This window comes from Polistes fuscatus, unplaced genomic scaffold (genome assembly GCF_010416935.1).
Source record: "Polistes fuscatus isolate 324 unplaced genomic scaffold, CU_Pfus_HIC Scaffold9, whole genome shotgun sequence".
Taxonomy (NCBI): Eukaryota; Metazoa; Arthropoda; class Insecta; order Hymenoptera; family Vespidae; genus Polistes; species Polistes fuscatus.
This window is the reverse complement of record NW_025113173.1, coordinates 4,288,634-4,303,471: the sequence shown is the minus strand read 5'-3', so window position 1 is coordinate 4,303,471 and position 14,838 is coordinate 4,288,634. Positions and strand designations below refer to the sequence as shown.

General features: G+C 28.9%; 2 protein-coding genes and 1 long non-coding RNA gene across 6 annotated transcripts; 1 reads left to right on the top strand and 2 right to left on the bottom strand.

Moving 5' to 3' along the window:
• Positions 1-79: 79 nt before the first annotated feature.
• Positions 80-1,601, bottom strand: LOC122525452 (3-hydroxyacyl-CoA dehydrogenase type-2-like). Its single transcript, XM_043648278.1, has 3 exons — positions 1,354-1,601; positions 913-1,077; positions 80-797 (listed from the first exon to the last, which is right to left on the bottom strand). The coding sequence occupies exons 1-3, from the start codon at positions 1,360-1,362 to the stop codon at positions 207-209; spliced, it is 765 nt and encodes a 254-aa protein (XP_043504213.1). The 5' UTR covers positions 1,363-1,601; the 3' UTR covers positions 80-206.
• Positions 1,602-4,703: 3,102 nt separating this feature from the next.
• LOC122525445 lies at positions 4,704-7,968 on the bottom strand. 4 transcript variants are annotated; one of them, XM_043648262.1, is made up of 6 exons: positions 7,510-7,598; positions 6,808-6,901; positions 5,440-6,123; positions 5,234-5,364; positions 4,885-5,082; positions 4,704-4,808 (listed from the first exon to the last, which is right to left on the bottom strand). In XM_043648262.1, exons 2-5 carry the CDS (start codon positions 6,838-6,840, stop codon positions 4,926-4,928), a joined length of 1,005 nt encoding a protein of 334 aa, XP_043504197.1. In that variant the 5' UTR covers positions 6,841-6,901; positions 7,510-7,598; the 3' UTR covers positions 4,704-4,808; positions 4,885-4,925. The 4 variants fall into 4 exon arrangements, with proteins under 4 accessions (XP_043504197.1, XP_043504198.1, XP_043504195.1 ...); XM_043648263.1 differs by lacking the exon at positions 6,808-6,901 and having other exon boundaries at positions 4,885-5,004; positions 7,510-7,968; XM_043648260.1 differs by lacking the exon at positions 6,808-6,901 and having other exon boundaries at positions 7,510-7,966.
• Positions 7,969-13,630: 5,662 nt separating this feature from the next.
• LOC122525467 lies at positions 13,631-14,523 on the top strand. The gene is made up of 3 exons (XR_006305796.1): positions 13,631-13,664; positions 14,086-14,173; positions 14,308-14,523. It is a non-coding gene; the product is annotated as an uncharacterized LOC122525467 (long non-coding RNA).
• The last annotated feature ends 315 nt before the right edge of the window (positions 14,524-14,838 follow it).

The window sequence follows — 14,838 nt, the reverse complement described above, 5'->3', positions numbered from 1 at the left end:
TAAATAAAAGAGAAAAACAACGTCACATGGGATTCAATTGGAGGAAGAGATAAAACTTTCTAAAAATAAGAAATAATTATTTTATTCCGCATGTTTATAGATGTATATTTCATCATTATGAAGAAATGTATTTAACTTTAGTAGTAGCCCTGTTCAATATTTACCCTTCAACTATTTGAATATAAAAATGTATTATATTTTTTAAGTTACATCATTCTGATAGCACCATCCAATCTTATTGTTTCTCCATTTAGAAGTGGATTTTCAATTATATGTTGTGCTAGTTGTGCGTATTCGTCTGGTTTCCCTAATCTTTGAGGAAATGGTATCATTTTGCACAAAGAGTTGCGTACTTTGTCTGGTAAAGTTGCAAATAACGGTGTATCAAATAATCCAGGTGCAATAGTTACTACACGTATACCATGTCTAGATAGATCACGAGCGATTGGTAAAGTCATTCCAACGATAGCAGCTTTACTGGCAGAATACGCAGCTTGTCCCATTTGTCCATCATATGCTGCCACACTTGCTGTATTGATTATAACTCCACGTGCACCATCTTCATTAGGTGTATTTTCACCGATAAGACCAACGGCTAGTCTTATCACATTAAAAGTTCCCATTGCATTTACTTTAATTACTTTAGTAAATTCATCTAATTGATGTGGTTGATTTTTATTAAAATCATACGTCTTGTGTGCATATCCTATACCTGCTGCATTTACAACTGCTGTTAACTTGCCAAAATTAGTCTTAGTTGCTTTTAAAGCATTCAATACATCTTCTTCTGAAGAGACCTGCAAATATATTTAACATATATAAAATTAATGTTAAATTCAATCAAGGTGATAATATATAAATATTATAATCAAATAGAAATTTAACAAATTGTTGAATTTTTTAATATCTTACATCGGTTGGCACAAATATAGCTTGATTGTTCAACTGACTGGCAAGCTCTTGACCTTTTGAAGCAGGAAGATCCGCAATAACAACTTTTGCACCTTCTTTGACAAATCTTAGAGCTGTACCACGTCCAAGGCCGGAGGCTCCACCGGTTATTAATGCTACTGTATTCTGAAATATTTCTTAATTTAATACATTTGTTCTATTACCTTATTAGATACAAAATTATTATTTCTTAACATAAAAAACCTAATTTTCGTTATAACTTTCTTCTACTTGTAATTATAATTTTTACCGTGATTCTTTTGTTAGTTTTTATACATTCTTCACAAAAAAGATATAAACACACACATACAGTTACAGGCACTTTAAGTATACGTGAAATAATTTGAAGTTAGAAACAATAATCTTCATTGTTATTGTCGTGTATTAAAAAATAATAGTTACCTTGAGCATTTTAGTTATAATTGTAGTACAGAAAATATGTCAAATACAAAGAAAAATCAGTATAATAAACGAGCTCTACTCTTTTACGCAACCAAAAGCAGTGTACGTGCTAGTTAAGTTGTATATTATATCCATAAGTGGTAGATATTTATCATTTGGACTTTGATCTCTGCAAATTTTCTTTTTCTTTTTTCTGCTGATATGTAGTATAAAAATATAACGGTCATTTAAACATACATAAAAATTAAAATGCACATATATATTTAAGTAAAGATTTCACTTAAATATGGATGACTATGAAAAAGATTATTTATTTCAAACAGTAAACAAGTAAGCTACTCGAGTGAGCCACTATAGTGGCCACGGAGCTTAGATAGAAGGAGCACGAACGTATAGTATCAGAAGTGTCCCCGAAAAGTAGAGCAAATAAAGTTTCATTACAGAGTGCGCTGCAACTGCCTCGAACCAGTTTTTAAATTTAAAAAATTAAAAATATTATAACACAGAGTAAGCTATACTTAACCTACAATTCCAATGTTTACAGATTTTCAAATAAATAATTAACAATTAAAAAATAATGTTGAAATAAATAGTTAATGGCACATTTAATTTTTTAATTTCAATTTTTAATTTAATTGCTACTTTAATAATGGCTTAATTATTTTCAAATTTCCAAGTAAATAATAAATTATTTCATTTAAAAAACTGAACATATCAAAGAGGACCTGTAAAATAAATTTAAAATTATTAATCTTACTTATCAAAAGAAGCCTTTATAAATGCATGAATAACAAAAATAATATTAATAATGAATTCCTTCGTTTGTTTATAATTCGCAGGCATACAAGTAATAAAGTATGAAATAAATAATTACTTTAAGGATAAAAATCAAATGATAAATTATATTTATTATTTATTTTACATTATTATTATACATTTATATTGAATAACATTGCTATTCAAAAATATATATTGTTACTCAAATATTTTTAATAACTATACATATTATTAATAACTATAAAAGTTAGCATTATAAAAGTTTCAAGTATGATGAACACTAATAAAAATCTTTTAAATCTCAGATAAGTACAACTTACACTAATTTAGAAATTTTACGTAATTTTTTATTTTTTATACTTTTTTGTTTATAATTTTTATTGATATGATTAGCCAGGAAATGACCTCTAATAGTTATAAAGTAATTTAATATTTTTTTCATCAACGTTAATTGATGTTCCTGACAATCAACGAAAGGTAGTGATTTTTCTTCTGCGACTTTATCTAAAATACGATTCATCGTATCAAACCTAACTGTCTTTGTCCCAACCAATATACAATACAATATACAATACAATGTCAATACAATATTTTCCAATTGCTGAATCAAAGAATAAAGATTGTAACCAGCAATATACGACACAACATACTCGCTTGTACTAACAACATCGTAGTCATGATGTTCATGAGGATCATTAACCGGTAATTCATCAGCAATACTAGAATCCAAAGCAGCGTTATTGTTTTCATCTTCACTAGAATCAACTAAGCTCTCAAAAGGTTTGCAAGCTACGCTTCTTTTCCCAAGAGGATTTGCAGTCCTTGACTTTGATGAGTCATTAGTGGTAGACTTGACGTCAGTATCATCTTCACTCGTATCAACTAAATTTTCAAAATGATCCGTTGCGACGCTTTCTCTTCGGTAAACATTGTTATCTTCTTCAATAAATCCATTGTCAATTATAGAATCTAATTTCTGTAGCCACTTTGATTTTTTATCTTGACTCAGCATCAGTGATTCTTTCGTCTCCATTAACGATTGCAAAAGTTCAACGGCAGTTACATTTGATCCTTTTGGTGGCGTAACTAATGAATAGGAGCAGAGTAATCTGAACACCTGTCCAAATATGATAGGATCTGGATGTTCATTACATCCACAAGCACTCCTTACAATCTCAAAAAACTGCTATAAAGTATGGAAAAATGAGAAATTAAGAAAAAATTTCTAAGCTGTCATCACATTGTACATTTTGGTTTTTCTTCTTGCGACATTTGTTTTTGTTATCAAAAGCTTTAGCTTCCCATTTTCTCAAATATTTGTCAAATTCTTTGATAACCTACAGGGTGAAAATAGAACTTTATCAAGAAGTGTTGGTGAATTGGAAAATGTTCATGCAATGAAATTATTTTCAGTGAATGGCTATTGTTATTACAAGTAAACATTTGATTATTAATTTAGAATTCATTACGAAAAATGAAATTCAAAATAATAGATGAAAAAACAAAACAACAAAGCATTACTAACTCAAACTACAAGAAATGTTTCGTTTTAGAATTAATAAAAGATTTATGATGCATATAATAAAGTACGGATATAATAAAATACGGATTTCATTTCCATTTGGGCTTTAACTGAAATAAGCAATTATTTCTACTTTATTGTAAGTAATACCATACATATGATGCATATAATATTAAGAGTGCTTCGCAGAATAGTTGGAAAAACACTACTGGATCGAGAGAGAAGCGAAGATATAAGAAGAACATGCGAAGTGGAAAACATCAACGAGTGGATACTAAAAAGAAAAAAAGAATGGAACGAACACATCAATAGAATGGACAACAGAAGAATTGTCAGAATTGCACGGGATAAGTCACCGGCAGGCCGCAGAAGCACGGGGCGCCCACGAAAACGATGGTGCGACAATTTAGCAGTGCAATAGGCAGAAAAACGTCGTTAAGGAACAGGCAATTTGCCTAAACTAAAGAAAGAAGAAGAAGAAGAAGAAGAAGATAATATTAAATATTTCTTTACAACATATTCAGAATCAACACACTACAAAGTTGTTTGTTATTATTTGTTATTGCCGTATGAAGGATGTGGAGTATCTGAACTGTGAATAGATGTATGTGTGAATCTCCTCTATCTTCAATTTTATATTTTGTACTTACTCCTTCAGATAAATATTGAGATGGAGAAAATAACTTTCGCAGATATTGATATTCGTTTCATGCATCGGTAGTTATGATATACGGATTTCATTTCCATTTGGGCTTTAACTGAAATAAGCAATTATTTCTACTTTATTGTAAGTAATACCATACCTGTTTCATTGAACATTCGTCATTAGAACGCAAAGCAGATTCAGGAGTACGAGAACTCATCGCCTTTATCAAATTATCTACTCTTTCCATAAATTTTATAGTGGGTTCACAATCTTGCAGTTCGGTGCAATCGTTTTGCCAAGTCATCATAGCAACTCTTATTGGTTTAGAGAACAACTAAAAGAAAGAAGAATTGCAAATTTCTGTTGAAATTAAATTTTGATCTTTTCATTAATATTTCATTCATGTTTTTGGGCTTCCGGGAGATCCGCGATTTCTTCTTCAATTACACTATCTTTGGTTATAGCACACAGGTGTTTCAATTGTTCCACATTTTCCTTTAACTGGTGATTCTAGAGAACAAGAAAATGTATAACTGCAATTACATTATAAAAAAAATATTACCTTTTTTATTTAAATAAATATTACCTATTTTATGTAAATTTTTTTGTTTTACATGCAGTTTGCGTTTAATCATAATGTAACGTTTCGTTATATCGCTTTTTTTTTTTTTCCAACATTAACAATCTTCTTCGTAATGATCGACAACTGAAACATCGAATAATTTTCCTAAATATTTTATACTTTTTGGGTGATAGTAAAATGCCATCACATTTGGTTGAACACCTATAAAAAGAAGATGATATTATCGGAACTATACAAAATTATAGCAAATAACTTTTATTTGCTAAACATTTAAGTTACATGCGATTTTAACAATTTTTCGAAATCGTTATTAATTCTATTAATCACTTGATAAGAAAATAAAGATAAAAACCTTTCGTTATTTACTCCAGCACCACTGCAAAACTGCGATTTTTCAATTTCTTGGAGCATATTGAAAAAATTAATTACGGACGTTAATGAATAATTGTAATTAATAGTCACTCCCGTTTCCATAACAGTTATCTACATAATAAATGATAAAAATTAAAGGATAAAATATTTATATTTCCAGCCGATAATATATTAAAGTCTAAGTACCTCAATAATTAAGTAATTACTAATTTTAACTTCTAATTTAATTTTTTTCAAAATACTATCTATGTAATATAGAATTAAAAATTTTGGTGGTTCTGATTGTTTTGACCAACACCAATTTTGGGGTAAACCTCGATCTTTCAGTGCTTGTAATATCGTAAGTAACGAAAACGTTTCAGGATTGCCATCTATAGTTGCAGGAAAATTATTTTCTTCATATAATATTTGCCGTTCCAACTTAACATTTTCAGTATGACTTGTAGTATCTTCAATTATTTTATTTACGAGAGCTGAACTAAAAATTTGTTGGCGGCAATCGGAAAAATTGTCACTTATGTTGCTGTTCTCTTCCACATGTTTTTCAGCAGAACAGCCAGTAACGCGTTCTTCATTTATAACCTCTTCCTTTATAACCTCTTCCTTTACAACCACTTCCTCTGAAACTACTGGCACAGGTATAGGACTTGTTGTATTTGCAGAATCTAATACACGCGCATCATGGTCTACGATAATATTTCCCTGTACAGGAATTGCACCTGCCTTTAAGTCAAATCTTGCTTTTGGCAAGTTTACTATCTCAAATTTTCTAAAGATATCTTCATCTTTAAAATGCAATTCACAGACAAAGTTTTTATGAAGAAGTTCTTGTGACAATGCCAAGCTCCACTTTTTCAATGCATCGGGGCACTAATTTAAGAAAAAAACATAGTGCAAGAATTATATTTTCTATGATTATTCAGATATTAATACGCATATATTAAACTAAGTCAAAAAATTATACTACTTCTATTTTTTTATGTACACTTCAAAGTTTAAAGTAGAAATTCGTTCGAAAAAAAAATTAAAAAATTTACTACAGATCTCGTTAATCAATTTTAACTTTTAAACATTTCAATTAAAATTTTAAACATTTTTCAATTAAATACTTAGGAGTTATTTTGGACGATACTTTGTCTTGGCATCAACAAGTCATGTTGATTAGTAATCAAGCAATGAGCTGCTTGTCCCGGTTGAAAATGAACAATCATTTGTTTAATATGACTATGCGTAAAAGATTAGTTGCCACCTTAATATTACCAATCTTTGATTATTGTTCAGCAGCTTATACAAACATCTCAGGAACATTACAAACTAAATTACAAAGAAAGTTTAACGCTTGTATTCGCTTTATCTTTCGTTTGCAACGATATCAGCATATTACTCCGTTTAGAAGAGCTTTAGGATGGTTTACTTTACAAGATCGATTCTTAATGGCCTGCATAGTATATAAAATGTTGCGTCTTCAGCACGACAAAATATTAAGAACGAACTTTAGTATTCTTACTTCTGTTCGTGGTCGTGCCGTCAGGCAATTGGATGTATTATGTTTACCTTATGCAAGAACCAGGATTTATGACAAATCATTTTTGGTTACTGCTGTTCGTATGTGGAATCAACTACCGGAAGATATCGTAGCTCTAAGTGACTATAAAGAATTCAGATTAAGATGTTATACCTACTTTATTGATAGAGATATTCAGCGTGTTTTGTGAATTGCGATTTAATTTAATTTAATTTAATTTTTTTTTTTTTTTTCTTTTTAAAACCATATGTTTATTGCTTTGAACCAATACTACTATACCACTATTATAGAACTGTTATACTTTTATTTATGTATTATTTATTATTTTCTTTTTTCTTTTTACATTTATCTACTTACTGTGCGTTACTACTAATATAATTATAAGTTTAATAATAATTACATAATTTTAATTTTTGTTTTGTTTTATCTATACATTATATTGTATTTTACTGTAATTAATGGCCTTTAGGGAGCCTAGGCTCTAGGCTCAATAAAATATTATTAAATAAATAAATAAATATATGATTTACCAATAACATTAATTTGATTAATTATTAATTATAATAATTCCTGTAATTTTTGATTTCGTAAACTAGTGATTACAAAATTTAACTCGTCTTTTTATTAAAAAAGCACAGAATACAAATTATTTCACTTTAATCATTACTTAATATCCATTCTTTCTTATTAATTAATAATGAAATGGATTATACTTATAGAAATTATATTACCTTGGGTACTTGAAATAAAGCCGTTGGACGACGGTTTAATTCCATTTTTTTCTTTCTTTCAGCAGCTGAGCCACTTGAGCAATTTTTAACAGCACACTTTTTTGCCATTTTTTGAAATTATTTTAAGAATTACTTTCACACTTTAACAACACTGTCCAAGTAAACTCATTTTTACACTTGTTTATATTACATACACCGCAACATCTTGTGACGTCCCAGAAATTTTGTAGCGTGTTCGAAGGTATATAATAATAATTAATTCACTAGAAATATTATTATTAGAATATTTTTATATTTTTAAACGTATTAAAAAGGATTTTACAAAATATATATTTTAAACTTAACTAAATGTAATAAAGAGAAAACGGAAGTAGTGACTAGAGTTCAGTCTTTTGTCGCTGCTGGTCAAAACGCGTGTGTCTCGCTCGGTGGTTGGAACGGAAAAGAGCGAATGGCAGCGGTTGTTCATGAACGTGGTGTTTTCTTAGTTCTTTAGTTTCGTCACTAGAGCCGTGACGGTAAGAGTGCCGGTGGCGCCAATCTTTGGCGTGACGGCCACAATTTACTTGCCCGTTGCGCTACTCTGGTGGTAAAAATATGTACATGTTATTTGATGCTGTTTTTGGGGACACATTTCATACCAAATGCCTTATGCCGTGCGTGCTCCTTCTATCTAAGCTCTGTGATAGTGGCGATGAACCTGGAAAAAATATTTACAAAAGCCACTTTAGTGGCAGGTCAGCTAAGGCGATATCGGTAATAGTAGTGCTCTACTTTTATCTTATCGTCCATCGGTAACGGCAGTTTTCTACTTTTTCAAATAACGACAGTCGGTAATTGTAGTTTTCTACTTTTAAGACACCGACTGTCGATAATAGTAGAATTTTAATTATTTTAATTCTATGTCTGATAATATATGATACTATATGATGATGTTTGTCTTCTTGCTCATGTATTTATCGACGTATCGATATATCAAAATTAATCACGATTAGATAAACTAAGTACGAAGCAATGCAAGAAAGACATTAAAAAGAAAGTACATTAATTAATTACATTACTTATTAAATGAATTTAACCGGTGAGACAAGAAAACCTATCCTAAACTAATATAAAATATACAATTCAATATACAATACAATATACAATTTTCATGAGTAACTCCTAGAAAGGAATTATTCATGTGCTCGTCACTAATTTATTGGAATAATTACAACCAGTAACTCGTGCCGATTAAGACCTTTCATCCTCGACATGATTGAGCACAGGAGGGACTTTAAATTTTTTGACTCATTGCGTAAGAAGTTCTACGATGGCTCCAAAACACTCCTACTTCTCAGCAAGTATTGTAGTTTGACAATCAAACAGTTCCTCGATTTGGTATTGAAGATGATACATCGAAGATCCATCGAAGATCTCTGATGACGTCATGGTTGCTTGAGATTTTGCATTTTTTCCATCTATTATAGAAAAATATCGAATAGTTAAAAATAGGATATAGAAACATAAAAATTGTCGAAATATATACTTTATTAATCCAAACAATCAAAATTAATCATTATAAGTCGATATCGGATAGTGTTCGAGTCGATAGAAATGATATCGTAAAACAAGATATATATATAATTGCGTAGAAAAATGCATAGCAATGTACATGAAATTTTTTCTACGCAAATATTTGTTATCTTCGACATTATCGTAATCTTTCGATTATATCATTTGAAAGTTATTTATTAGAATAATCGATTAGTATATAGGCAAATTATTTACGTTAGAAAATATTTTTTAATTACCTGAGATGAATGGGACGACATAGTATCCGTGCGATCTCCACGACGGCCAAGAAGAAAAGAGCGCTGATTCGCTAATCATCTTACATTTTGGACGTAAAATGACCAATCAGAAATTCCCAATTACCATATAGAAATTAAATAGAAAGTAACTCAGCTTTCTTCATGACCACGCTAGTCAAGCTAGATATGATAATTTATTTATTAAATAAATAAAAAATTTATTCTATTTTACTATTTAAGGTACACGTATCTAGTTAATATTTAAAAAATAACGAAAAGAATAAAGACAATATGCACTATAAACCTTATCACACAGAACAGAAAAACATACATAATTTATTTATTACAATAATTAAATATCTATTTTATTATTAATTATAATTTTCTAATTATTAATCCAATTAATAATTATTGTTATCTAATTTTTCTATTAGGAGTATGCGTTCCTTGTTAATATTTAAAAAAAAAACGAATAAAATAAAGACAATATACACTAAAAACTTTATCACATGGCAACGTTCTGATTTAAACATTCCTTTAATTTTTATGTAATTGTTTAAACTAATATACATTTGTTTTAACGTCCCTGTGTAATGATGACTTTGGATAATAAAATTTTTATCCAGAAAATATCACATTAAAATTATTTTATATTCAAAGTATATTAATAAGTATGTAATGTTTAAATCAGTACATATGTGTTTAAACAATCTGAAATATAAAGAGATTGCATTAGAATATTAAAATAATTGTTAAATAATCGATAGGAATGTCTATTGTTGTCTAAAAGAACGGAATATATGATCTATGTACCGTCCCCTTCGAAATCCACCGTTGAAATGAGACGTTGTCCTCTATGAAAGTACTTTTATTAAATGTTGTTTTTATGACTTTCCGAACGTTGCGCATGTATATAAAGGGTGTCATACACATAATACATAATTATTAAGATTGTAACGTTCTTATTTTCGTATTTTTATCATTTTTATGTATATTTTTTATTGCTCCTGCGCAGTAATTGCTTCGATGGTAAAATTTAGCTGCAATATAAGAAAAGTGCATTAGTGCATTAATATAATTGTTAATGTATACGTAATGTACACGTATATGGAAATGAAAAAAAAAAGTACATTTCTCTAAACAATTATACAACCAATATTAAAACAATTAATAAATAATATACTAATGGAAAATGTAAATTGTTGAAGTTTACCATTATGATAAAAGAAAGCTGAAGTGTTTGCTCGTTTAAGTACCATAAAAAAATTGCCTGAATTCATTTTAAAATCTTGTAATCTCTTCTTTTATGTATGTACTTGATACACAAAACGATAAGAAAGCCTAATAGATGCTGTGCTTTTCCAAATCTTCAAATACTTGCAAATCTGAAAATCATAAGATTGATTAGTAAAGTATTAAGCCAACTGAACGAGTCTACATATGTATATGTGTGATATTTGTATAAGATGTTACTCTCTCTCTCTCTTTTCCCTTCTTCTACTTTTAATATTACTCTTCTTTTGTTATAAAAGAAAAGAGATACACTTACCACAACTGATATCAATATAAAAAAGTAAACACAATTATTATTTAGATAGAAAAGTAAACACAATTAGACTGACAATGAGTATATGTATTCTTGCTGTATTCTTCCAATGTTTGGAAACCTAAAAAAAACTATAAAGTAACATAGCATTAGAATAATATAAAGAAAATTAAATATATGTGTGTTTTGTATACGTTTATCACATTCCTTGTTAATATTTAAAGAATAACGTGTAGAATAAAGACAATATATACTAAAAACTTTATCACATTGCACAGAAAAACACAATTGTATAGAAAAGAAACCACGTTGTTGATATTTTTAAGACAATTGACATCACATTGCACAGAGAAACATAATTGTATAGATAAGAAACCACGTTATAGAAATCTTTAAAACAAATGACATAAAGCAATATAGCCATCCTTAAAGAATTAAAATAAATTGATACAAAACAATTGAAATCTCTTATGCCAACTATGAAAGTATAAATTCCCATACTCTGCATTGATATGGAAAAATTCTTGTTATTTTCATTCTTTAAGGATGGTTACAGTGCTTTATGTCAATTGTTTTTAAAATATCTGCAACGAGGTTTCTTTTCTATACGATTGTGTCTTCTGTGCGGTTTTCAGTGTATAACCTCTTTATTTTATTCTTTATTTCTTAAATATTATAAAGGATGTGTACACCTAATAGGAAAAATTAATTTATTTTTGATTTATTAAATAAATAAAATTTGTGTGTTTTTCTGTTGCAGTGTGATAAAGTTTTTAGTGTATATTATCTTTATTCTATACATTAGTTTTTAAATATTAACAAGAATTACTTGATACTTTACTAATAAAATTTTATGATTTTCAGATTTGCAAGTATTTAAAGATTTGGAAAAGCACAGCATTTATTAGGCTTTCTTATCGTTTTGTGTATCAAGTACATACATAAAAGAAGAGATTACAAGATTTTAAAATGAATCCAGGCAATTTTTTTATGGTACTTAAACGAGCAAACACTTCAGCTTTCTTTTATCATAATGGTAAACTTCAACAATTTACATTTTCCATTAGTATATTATTTATTAATTGTTTTAATATATTGGTTGTATAATTGTTTAGAGAAATGTACTTTTTTTTTTCATTTCCATATACGTGTACATTACGTATACATTAACAATTATATTAATGCACTAATGCACTTTTCTTATATTGCAGCTAAATTTTACCATCGAAGCAATTACTGCGCAGGAGCAATAAAAAATATACATAAAAATGATAAAAATACGAAAATAAGAACGTTACAATCTTAATAATTATGTATTATGTGTATGACACCCTTTATATACATGCGCAACGTTCGGAAAGTCATAAAACAACATTTAATAAAAGTACTTTCATAGAGGACAACGTCTCATTTCAACGGTGGATTTCGAAGGGGACGGTACATAGATCATATATTCCGTTCTTTTAGACAACAATAGACATTCCTATCGATTATTTAACAATTATTTTAATATTCTAATGCAATCTCTTTATATTTCAGATTGTTAAACACATATGTACTGATTTAAACATTACATACTTATTAATATACTTTGAATATAAAATAATTTTAATGTGATATTTTTCTGGATAAAAATTTTATTATCCAAAGTCATCATTACACAGGGACGTTAAAACAAATGTATATTAGTTTAAACAATTACATAAAAATTAAAGGAATGTTTAAATCAGAACGTTGCCATGTGATAAAGTTTTTAGTGTATATTGTCTTTATTTTATTCGTTTTTTTTTTAAATATTAACAAGGAACGCATACTCCTAATAGAAAAATTAGATAACAATAATTATTAATTGGATTAATAATTAGAAAATTATTATTAATAATAAAATAGATATTTAATTATTGTAATAAATAAATTATGTATGTTTTTCTGTTCTGTGTGATAAGGTTTATAGTGCATATTGTCTTTATTCTTTTCGTTATTTTTTAAATATTAACAAGATACGTGTACCTTAAATAGTAAAATAGAATAAATTTTTTATTTATTTAATAAATAAATTATCATATCTAGCTTGACTAGCGTGGTCATGAAGAAAGCCGAGTTACGTACGTGACGGGGCAAGCTTGTGTGCGTGAAATTTCTATATGGTAATTGGGAATTTCTGATTGGTCACTTATCTCTGCAATAATTATCAGCCAATCAGGGCTCTTTGCTGATCATTCTTCTTTCTTTTCGCGGCGTCGGTGCTGGAGATCGGACGGATGCTACGTCGTTCCGTTAATCTCAGGTAATTAAAAAATATTTTCTAACGTAAATAATCTTCCTATATACTAATAGATTCTTCTAGCAAATGACTTCCAAATGATATAATCGAAAGATTACGATAATGTCGAGGATAAAGAATATTTGCGTAGAAAAAAATTCCATGTACATTGGTATGCATTTTTCTACGCAATGATATATATCTTGTTTTACGGCATCATTTCTATGGATATCGACTTATAATGTTCAATTTTGATTGTTTGGATTAATAAAGTATATATTTCGACAATTTTTATGTTTCTATATCCTATTTTTAACTATTCGATATTTTTCTATAATAGATGGAAAAAATGCAAAATCTCAAGTAGCCATTGGTCAACGGATTTCGCTACTTTTTTTGAAAGTTGACTACCGCGCATACTACCGCGCGCAGCAGATGCGCAGCAGAGGCAACGCAGTGGCAACGGAAGGGGGCGCAGGGGAAAGGTAGAGGAAACGCCATTTTCTGTCAGCTGTATATGTTCCAGCGTACTGCGTCATCTCGTTTAATTCAGGTAATTGAAAAGTATTTTACACCTTTCTATTACATATCAAACGATAGCTACACATAAGATTTTCATACGTGAATGTTTTCAAAACGAAATATTAAAAAGTTCGTAAGAAATCTGTGAGAATATAACATCGATATATCTCGATATCCCGCCAAATCTCACCAATGTTACTTAACAATATTTCTTCTAATTTCCAGCTTTTTTCATGGTATCGATACTTACTACCATCTCTAATGATGCTCTAATTAATTATTTTTCATAATTATGTATTCAAAGATCGTATTTCGTATTAAATTCGATTCCTGTCACATACACACACATACAGGCATATATACATAAGTTAGGTTGCTCGTACAGATACACTCATATATTTGATTTTCTTTATATTGTACTAATGTAATTTTATTTTCTTTTTCTTTTTTAGTTCTCCAAGCATTGGAAGAGTCCAGCAGAAATACATATACTCAGTCAAACAATTGTGTTTACACTTTTTTATCTACATATTCATCGAGGTAAGCGTTCTTCTTTTTTTAACCCATATAGAAATGTATAGAAAGAGTAAGAACGAGAGTGTGAGAAGGAGAGAGAATAAGGAAACAAAACATTCGACCTACAGGCATTTATGAATGTGTGTTTATATTTCCAGGAATTTCTCGAGCAGAGAACAGAAGAATAACCGCCAAAGCAAAACGTAAACAGACGAGCACCGAGCATTCGACATTTCTACGAGATATACAAAGAGAGATCTCCATTCCCCTTCCGTCCTTCATCGAGTTAAGATCTAACGAACGCGACGTATTAAACTATTTATTGATTTTCTTTCTAACGTTATCTAATTACAACATTCGACAACTGCTGATTAGACAACTTTTTATATCTAACATTGATTCTTTATTTTAGAATACTTTTATATAGAATATATATATGTATATATATTATATATTTTAAAGTGTGCTATGCCTTCAGGAATGATTCACAGGATATTGTTCTATAATCTTTTTAGTATGTTTCAGCTTTTCAGAGTTTTATTTAATTTTATTTTATTCATCGTCATCCTAAGGGTAGGATACCCATCCTGCAGTCATCAATGAAGACTAAAAGTAAGTATATTTTTCTATCAAAAATTTCTATAATAACTTCAATTGTTTTTTATTACAACGATGACATTAATTGTTCT